The sequence below is a fragment of the Schistocerca nitens genome, chromosome 2, assembly GCF_023898315.1.
Source record: "Schistocerca nitens isolate TAMUIC-IGC-003100 chromosome 2, iqSchNite1.1, whole genome shotgun sequence".
Lineage (NCBI taxonomy): Eukaryota > Metazoa > Arthropoda > Insecta > Orthoptera > Acrididae > Schistocerca > Schistocerca nitens.
Window position 1 is genome coordinate 391428599 of NC_064615.1, and position 10427 is coordinate 391439025.

The window sequence follows — 10427 nt, forward strand, 5'->3', positions numbered from 1 at the left end:
AGACCACAAAGATAAGATAAGAGAGATCAGGGCTCGTACAGAGGCATATAGGCAGTAATTTTTCCCTCTTTCTGTTTGGGAGTGGAACAGGGAGAGAAGATGCTAGTTGTGGTACGAGGTACCCTGCGCACCGTATGTTGGATTGTGGAGTATGTATGTAGATGCAGATGTAGAAGATAGCTCATCAGATAAGAGCATGGCTCACAAAAGGCAAATTTCCTGATTCGACTCTTGATCCGGTGCACCAGGTTTAATATCTCAGCAAATTTCATTGAGCGTAGTGGTTGGAAATATAAGCTTCTGGTTCTGCACTGTACTATAAATAACTGCAGAGAAAAACTAAGCAACTAAACGTGGATTTTTTTCGTAAGGCGTCTTACGCAGTAATCTAGAATAATAATCTCAGGAAGTAAAAGAGAAAAGATGCGCCATCTTCCTTTTTCCTTCTTCCTCCAGAGCCAAATATTTGCAACATGACAGTCACAAATATTGATATTTCCTATCAACTACTCACTTTCTTGAGTTTTTACTGTCGCTGATTCTCTAGCTTTTTTCGGAAAAAATAGGTTCGTAGGACGTGCCGAGAAGCTCCCGTGCAGCGTCGTTGCGTAGCTTCCTTTGTAAACAGACAATGTGCACTTCACAAGCAGGTGACGCTGCAGCACAGAATACTGCTAATTGCTTTTTGTTTGCACTGTCTGAGGCGGCTGGGAAGCACCGAGCCCGACTGTGGACGCTATATATGTCGCCGCACGGCACAGAACAGCATGGTCCAGGTACGCCGCTGAGACACACATCTCCTGCGAGACGACAGCACCATGAAGACATCGACGCTCGCCTTCCTGTTCGCCCTGCTTGCCGTTGCCAGCATGGCCTCTTCTTCCGCAGGTGAGACAAGCTTCATATTTTCAGTATTCGGAACGTCGTATCTGACTCTTGGTGTTGCGACGAACGACTTCGTTCTTGTTCTGTTTTGGATGTATTTTCCCATATTCTCTACACTTACATATGCACTCTACAAGCTGAATCCAGTATATGGCGGAGGACGCCAGGTACCATTATCTTAAATTAAAATTATTTAGGAAAACGCAACTAGTCATAAATACCATTAAGAATGGTGCACTTCGCTGCCATGAGAGGTTCAGATGGCTGCTCCTTTTCAGATGTATTTATTTGAAGCTAAACATAATGGCACAAAACCTCTCATGGCAATGTAATAAACCATTTCTCGCAAGTATTTGTGACTACTTGCTGTCACCCTCATCACTCTTTAACCCAATGTCAGCCACAGACTTCAACAATATCCAACATGGTAAAATAACATTCAATTTTTTCGTCTGTCATCTTGAAATAGTCCTTCTCACGCGTGTTTAAGGAAGGATGCTACTTGTTATCTCCTTGTAGTCCATCCCTCGAGCAAGTAACTGAAGACAATCGTGCACTTTACGCCAAGGAATTTTGTTTTAGCTTGACGTACTGCTAATACGTCACTTGAAGATGAACATTGACCTAAACTGCTTATGAGTAAATATTTATTACAGTATGTTTTGATGGTTCCATGATGTCGTCCTTTAAAAGAATCATGATGAGTTTAACTAAGTGGATAGTTTCTTGAAAAGAGGTAATGAAACAAACACGAAGCAAAAGTAAAGCACAGGTAATGAAATGTAGTCGAATTAAATGCTGTGAGAATTTGATCAGGAAGTGGGAAGCTAAGAGCACCAAAATAATTAACGGTGGCCGAAATAGAGACGTTGTAAAACACAGACTGGAAATAACGAGACAAACTTTCCTGAAAAAGTGAAAATTGTTATAATTAAACACAAGTTTAAACGTTAGGAATTAAGCATTTTCTGAACGAAATTGTCTGGAGTGCAGCTCTGAACAGAAATGAAAAACGCACGATAAACAGTACAAACAAAAGAGAGTAGATATGTTTGAAATGTTGTGCAACAGAATGATGACGACCGTTAGAAGGGTGGGTCGAAGAACTAACGACCAGATACTAAATCAAATTGGGTAAAAACGAAATTTACGGCACTTGACTAAAAGAAGGCCTCAGTTGATAAAACACACCCTGAGGTATCAAGGCATAGTCAGTTTTGTAATGGAAGTTGGGGGACTAAAAATTGTGGATAAAGTCTCAGTTTCCAACACAGAAAGGCTGTTTAAATAGGGGGGAGAAGGGGCTTGCAGAGGATAGACTCTCATGGAGAGCTGAATCAAAACTGTAAATTATGTGAACTGCTAATATTGCGTCCATCAAAAAAAGTGATAACGAGGAAATCTGTGTGATATTGTCTACAGTCACATCCTCCATTCCATAAAGGGATTTTACTATAAAAATTTTTAGCTGTTTAAAAACTGCTCGCACTTGAAAGACTCGTTGCACAATGTCTAATCCCAGTACATTTTTTTCCGATTTTGAACTTACCTTCATTAAGAATATAAGTTACCTCAGCTCATGACTGCCTAAAATATACACTGACGAAAAAAATCGTAGCACCAAAAAAGAGTTGTTCGACATAAACGAAAATCGGTAGGCGTGTTTCTACATCTGAAAGATGATGTGTATTCAAATTTCCCACCAGTTAGTTAGTTAATCAGTTAGTTACTTTCATGTTCAATGGATCAATTTGGCGATAAATCGTCATGGTGTGGAACGACTCATTTTACATTCATATTGCAAATTAATTTGTACGTCTATCTGTACTCTAAACATCACCATATAATTCTTCCCCGAAATGAAAACAAGATATACAGATTGAGTTAGCAGTTCCTACCCACCTCCTTTTACACATTACAAACATAGAAATTCTTCTGCAGAATAGAAGGAGTTGTCAAGGAGAAACTTTTTAGTTCATTTTCTAATTTTACCTTGCTGTCTATTAGACATTTTATATCACTGGGTAAGTGGTCAAAAGTTCTTTGTGCAGCGTTGTGCACCCCTTTCTGTGCTAATAAAGACAACTTTTATTTTTTCTACTAGTATTGTAATGATGTACCACATTGTTCCTTTCGAACAACAGTGGATTATTTACAAAAACCAGAAGGGAATAAATATACTGTGAAGCAGTATTGGGAATCCCGAACTCCTTAGACAGATGTCTACAAGATAATAACGGGTGAGCACCACATATTGTTCTTATAGCACGTTTTAGGCCATGAAGACCTTCTTTTTTATAGATGAGTTACCCCAGAACATTATTCCATGTGACGTTACTGAATGAAAATAAGCAAAATATCTCAACTTACTGATTTCTTTCTCCCCAAAATTTGCTATAATTCTAAGTGCAAAGGTGGCTGAACTAAGTTATTTTAGGAGATCCAGTTTAAATTCTCATCAATATGGACACCTAAGAATTTTGAAATTTCGATCCTATGTATTATTTCATGACCATGTGTCGCACTTATCACTGGTGCTGTACCCCTGGTGGCGCAGAACCGAATATGATGTGTCTTCGTGAGATTCAGGGTGAGACCATTCGCAGAGAACCAATCAATGATACTTCTGAGATCTTTGTCCCCATTTCTCCCATTTCTGTATGTATACTGGGAGTGATTACAATACTGTGCAAAAAGAACTAATTCTACTTGTTGTACATTAGTCGATAGGTCATTTACATAGATGATATACAGTAGTGGACCTATGATTGAGCCTTGGGGAATCCCATACGTGATTTCTCCTCAGTCAGAATTATGTCCCTGGATTCTGTTGGTTGAATTATTACTAAGTACAACTTTCTGCATTCTTTTGGTTGAGTATGACATGATCCATTTTTTGGCTATACAATCATCCTCATAGAACTTCAATTTACCTACGATTGTACTATGATTCACACAATCAAATGCCATGTATATGTCACAGAACCGGTGCTATTTTGTTGTTTAATTCTTGTAATATCTGGTGTGTGAACATGTAAATGGCATCCTCAGTAGAGCAAACCTTCTGAAAACCAAACTGTGATTTGCTGAGGATAATATTGTTGCCAAGGAGAAATGCTATACTAGAATACATCACCTACTCAAAACGTTTGTAAAATTATGTCAGCAGTGAAACAGGTCTGTAGTTACTGACGTCTCTCTTATCACCTTTCTTAAACGGGGGTTTCACAACGGTGTATTTTAGTCTCTCTGGAAAAATGCCTTGCGTTAGTGATGCATTACATATTTCGGACAAAACCGGACTTATCATATCTTTATTGCTCTATTGGAAACACCAACAAAACCAGAAGAGCTGCCTCCCGTGGTAGCCGAGCGGTCTAGACGCCTTGCCACGGTTCTCACGGCTTCAAAAATGGTTCAAATGGCTCTGAGTACTACGGGACTTAACATCTTAGGTCATCAGTCCCCTAGAAATTAGAACGACTTAAACCTAACTAACCGAAGGACATCACACACATCCATGCCCGAAGCAGGATTTGAACCTGCGACCGTAGCAGTCCCGTGGTTCCGGACTGCAGCGCCTAGAACCGCACGGCCGCCGCGGCCGGCCTCACGGCTCCCCCCGTCGGTGGTTCGAGTCCCCCCTCGGGCATGGATGTGTGTGTTGTTCTTAGCGTAAGTTAGTTTACGTTAGACTAAGTAGTGTGTAAGCTTAGGGACCAATGACCTCAGCAGTTTGGTCCCATAAGACCTTACCACAAATTTCCAATTTTTTTCCAGAAGAGCTTTTATTCTTGAGAGAATGTATGACCCTCTTAACTTCAGAAATAGAAGTTGATGGTACATTCATATGATGTAATTTTATGAGAGCTACTTCTTCAACATATTGCTGTGATCTTTCTCTTGAACTGTTGGTCCCTATTCTTTCTACTATGTTTAAGAAATGATTATTAAATACATTTGCTACATGTGACTTGTCATTTATAACTCTTCCATTCAATCCAATAGTAATGTTATCCTCTTCTGTGGTTGGTTGTTCTGTCTCTTGCTTCACTGTATTCCATACTGACATAACTCTGTTGTCAGACGTACTGATTTCTGACGTTATGTGCATGTTTCTTGATTTTTAATAACCAGTCATAGTAATTTTGAGTAGTTTTTGTAATGTGCAACTACTGCAGGGTCTCTGCTTAAAATCTTGCCAAAAGATACATCTCCCTTTTTCTTTCGCAAGATACCGTAATCCCCTTAGTGATCCATGGTTTTTTACATGGCTGTTTAATGTACCTTCTGATTAGCTTATGCAGAAAGCTATTTCCAAATACTGATATCAGTTTATCATGGAGTAGATTAAATTTTATATTGGCATTCGGTTCTTTATAAATTTCGTCCCAGGTTGTTTATTGCAAACTACTCTTATAAACATTTTCCCTGTAGTCATTAAGGAGTCTAACTGACATCCAATGAGCTATATCCACACTGTAAGGCACTATGTCATTTATCCTGCCTAACTGAGCATCATGATCAGAGAGAGCATTTGTTACTGGGTAAACAGTTATTTTCTTGCTTTATGCCTCATCAAAGAAAACATAAGCAATTAGGGACCTACTGTCTTTATTCACCTGTGTTGGAAAGTTAACTACTGAGAGCAAATTGTAGGATCGAAATAAGGTTTCCAGATCATTTTTCCTATCAGAATCCTTTAGAAAATCTGCATTGAAGTCACCACAGACTATTAACTGATTGCTGATGTCTGGCAGACAGCGCAGTTAAGAATCCAGGTTCCTCATAAATAATTCAAAATTTCCTAGTGGTGATATATATATATATATATATATATATATATATATATATATATATATAAGTAGATTTTGAAGTGATCAGTACATAGAAGTGTGTGCTTGTATATATATATATATATATATATATATATATATATATATATATATATATATATATATATATATAAATTAAAAGTGAACAGTTTTTCAGCATTAATTCACAAGCACACACTTCTATGTACTGATCACTTCAAAATCTACTTACATATATATATCACCACTGGGAAATTTTGAATTATATGTATATATAAATTAAAAGTGAACAGTTTTTCGGCATTAATTCACAAGCACACACTTCTATGTACTGATCACTTCAAAATCTGCTTGTGTCAATGCCTTTGAACTTGTGTTCTGTCTTAATATATGCAACAACTCCGCCTTTTCCCATATTAGTTCAGCATGAGTAAGCTGCTAGACTGTAATCTTTTATATGTAACTTATCTAACCCTGTGGTTATGGACCGATGACCACGCTGTCTGGTCTCCTTCCCCAAAACCAACCAACCTGTGGTTATGTGGTGCAGGATGTATATCAGCAAGAAGCTCTTGTATCTTACTACTCAATCCTCTAATATTTTGCTGGAATTAGTTAACCTTACTTTTCCGTGCATTATTCTAGGGCTCTTCTGCTATAGTGACTTCTTTCAAAACTGGGTGCCTGAATCTTTATTCTAATTTTAAAAAGGTGTCCATCTGACACCAGTAAGTACAGGGATCCGGCATTGTGTGATGGTACATGTACATCTTCTGAAGGAAGTCAGCCAACCTATGTTTCCTCCTCCTATTCAGGTGCAGGCCATATCTAGCATAACCCCAACTGAAGCAACGGGCACTGCACTCATATGAGAATTCATTTTAGTCAGCACTAACCTGCTCAACTCACACGGCTCACGCATGTGTTAACCCAGGACTGGTCATGACGCTGCAGGATCTCCATGAAATTCACATTTGTGTGTGTAGTTGCTATTCCTATTTTATGCAGGTCACCCCTAACGCTGCAATTACTGTTCTTAAACAGGCTATTTCCTGCTGCACCTACTATAATGACCTGATCCTCTTTGCCAAAACCTTTGCGCCATTTTCCTATGTCCTCTGTCATCTGGCTAAAGGTAGCACTTGGCTTCACAATACTTGTGACCTTTTACCCTACTCCTATCTTTTCCTGCAGCATCTGGGTTACACCCCTGTCATGGCTTCTACCTAGCAGCTAGGCTCTTTTCTTCCTACTCTCTTTTGGTACCGACCTACACTGAGTTTCTTGGCTAGAAGTCTGCTGCACCCTACTGTAACCTACAGCTGTATGAGGCTCTTCCCCTCCTACTGCAGGTAACAATCCAAATTTATTCGAGATTGATAGCTCAAATGTAGAAGAAGTTGATGAACTGTTCCCCTTTCGCCCATTGTTTGTTACCTTTACCCAGTTCCCACGACCTTTTTTCCATTTCAGCCCATCAACTTCCAATTTCGCATGATCTAATTCAGCCTGAAAGCTCAAATCTTTGCCTCCTTTTCAAAGATTCTCTTGTCTTTTTCTGCAGAGCTTACAGTTCCATGGGAGAGCCTCATTGAGTTCCCCATTCAGTTTTCCACTACAATAATCCCAGTGAACTTCCATCCCACAGTCCACACATACCACCTCCTCTCCGACTATCCTACGCCAACATACAGACTTATCACGCACTGCAAGACAGATTACACACTTAAAAACTGAATTAAATCACTTAACACGCTTCACACTACACGAATGTTTGTTATTTATGAGCAGCAAAAATTGGGCCTAGTGCTTCAGGTGTTTTATAAAACGTAAAAAGCTATTTATTTTCGCTTACAGTCGCATAAAGGTGGCGCTAGTAGCACCACTATAAGATGCAAATCAGGTTTGCTTTAAGTACAAACTGTAATGGTCGTTAGCGTTAGCTAACGTAGAAACTGGAAATGGTGGGTTGATGTAATTCAAGAATGCCTTTAAGGCGACAAGGACGCCATTATCAACACCTCACTATGTTGGAACGAGGTCGTGTATTAGGGCTACGAGAAGGTGAATGTTCCGTCTGCGATACTGAATAAAGACGTAGCGGGAATGTAGCTACTGTACATGACTGCGTGCAGCGGTGTTCATGAGAATACACGGTCGCAAGGACACCTGGTTCCGGACGGCCACGTGGCACTGCCGAGAGGGTAGCCTATGGTCTTCGGCATATGGCTCAAAAATGGTTCAAATGGCTCTGAGCACTATGGGACTCAACTGCTGTGGTCATCAGTCCCCTAGAACTTAGAACTACTTAAACCTAACTAACCTAAGGACATCACACACATCCATGCCCGAGGCAGGATTCGAACCTGCGACCACAGCAGTCGCACGGTTCCGGACTGCGCGCCTAGAACCGCGAGACCACCGCGGCCGGCTTTCGGCATATGGCCCTGTCGCATCGTACTGCATCTGCGGCAGCAATTTGAGCAGCAGTTTGGATCACAGTGACACAACTAACTAATAAATCCGTTATTTGAATGACAGCTCCGAGCTAGCATTCCACTGACAGCAAATCACCGCCATTTGCGACTGCAGTGATGTCAAGAGGGAGCTCGCTGAAGGGCAGGGTGGAGATGTGTCGTGTTTTCTGATGAAAGCTGGTTCCGCCTCGGTGGCAGTGATGGCCGTGTGCTGTTTAGAAGGAGGACCTGCAACCAACCTCTCTGCATGCTCGACTTACTGCACCTACATGTGGAGTTACGGCCTGGGGTGCGATTTTGTATGACAGCAGGAATACTCTCATGGGTATCTCACGCACCCCAATTGGAAATTTGAACGTCAGTCTGGTGACTCGACCTGTTGTGTTTGCATTCCTTTTTCCGAAAGGATAACGCTTGCCACATACAGTGTCGACATGTTGCCTTGGCTTCCTTGATCACCACATCAGTATCCAGTCGAGCACATATGGGACATCATCGGACAACAACTCTAGCATCATCCACAAACAGCACCGACGTCTCTGTAGTGCAATTAACATGGAACTCCATCCCGAAAATTGAGATCCGCCACCTGTAAAACACGATGCACACAAGTCTGCACTGTGGCGGTTACACAGGTTATTAATGTGTACCACCATTTCACATTTGCAGTGGCTTATCTCGTGCTTACATTACCCTGTGATCTTACAGTGATAATCACTTAAATATGCTATCTAGATAAATGTATCCTCGAAATTTTATTACTCTACCTTAATTCTAGTTTACTGTTTTTTCTCTTTTCTTTTTACATCTGTGTATTGGTGTGATCGAAAAGGACATGATGTGGCCTAATAACCTAGAAGGTCTTATTTTCAATGGTCATGAAACATTGCGAGTAGATTTTCATGGATGGATATTCGAGTGTCTGCCAGTTCAGGCTTTTCAACCCCTCTGTGACACTCTCCCATAGTTAAAACAAATATGTGGCAATTTGTGCTGTTCGTCTTCGTAAACTTTCTACATCCCACGCACTTGTGTGACATTCTAGGATGTTTCATAGGACATCTGTCAGCCATCTCCTTTGCAGAGGGCGTTTTCCCAGTGTCATAGCAAAGGCCGAAATCTGTCACCTGCTTTACGTCCTACTGAACCCATGTGTCCATTCCATTCTACATCTACGTTGTTGCCCAGCTAATCCTAATCATATTTCAGGTAAGAAAGAGATAAGACAAAAAAATTTAATGAGTCGTCAACAGATATTACTGGGAACAGGATAGCTCAACTTCAAAAATTTCATATATGTCATTTCCTGCCAGATTAAAACTGTGTGCCGGACCGAGACTCGAACTCGGGACCTTTGCCTTTCGCCGGTAAGTGCTCTACCATCTGAGCTACCCAAGCACGACTCACGCCCCGTCCTCACAGCTTCACTTCTGCCAGTACCTCGCCTCCTACCTTCCAAACTTTACAGAAGTTGTGCTGCGAAAGGCAAAGGTCCCGAGTTCGAGTCTCGGTCCGGCACACAGTTTTAATCTGCCAGGAAGTTTCATATCAGCGCACACTCCGCTGCAGAGTGGAAATCTCATTCTGGATCTCATATATGACTCGAAGAGTAGTTGGTAAATATTAGGATCACGTAAGTCGAGCTCTACATACATGATCACATTTTTGTGCTCTTCTTTGTAAGCGGTTGTGACTTGCTGTTGATAATATGTTAAGTACCTGCTATTAATCATTCTGTTGTCGTTTCCAGCACTAGTGGAGGAGGAGCACCACGGCGACCGCCACGTGCGCTTCACGTGCGACGCGCTGAGTGCCTTTGGGGTGGCCGACTCGGCGTGCGCAGTCCACTGTATCGCGATGAACAGAGGCTACAAGGGCGGACACTGCAAAGAGGGCGTCTGTCACTGCCGCAAGTAGGGAGACGCCAGCAGTGGAAAGCCTCCGCTGATCAGTAGCTAACATGCTTGCTTCGCCAATAAACTGTCCAAAACTGTACTACAGGCTTGTTGTACACATCTGTTTCTTTTTATGTGCAACACTCTTGTAATGAACTAATACAAATAAAGAACATGCGTGAGAGTAGCTGATGTTTCATTTGTATGTCTGCGGGACAGGCAATATTAATATACACTACCGGCCAACAAAATTGCTACACCATGAAGATGACATGCTACAGACGCGAAATTTAACCTACAGAAAGAAGATGCTGTGATATGCAATGATTAGCTTTTCAGAGAATTCACACAAGCTT

The 10427-nt window shown here is 41.1% G+C and overlaps 1 protein-coding gene across 1 annotated transcript; it reads left to right on the top strand.

The window, feature by feature from the left end:
• The first annotated feature begins 796 nt into the window (after positions 1-796).
• LOC126234416 (defensin-1-like) lies at positions 797-10161 on the top strand. The gene is made up of 2 exons (XM_049943107.1): positions 797-888; positions 9927-10161. Exons 1-2 carry the CDS (start codon positions 819-821, stop codon positions 10091-10093), a joined length of 237 nt encoding a protein of 78 aa, XP_049799064.1. The 5' UTR covers positions 797-818; the 3' UTR covers positions 10094-10161.
• Positions 10162-10427: the final 266 nt, after the last annotated feature.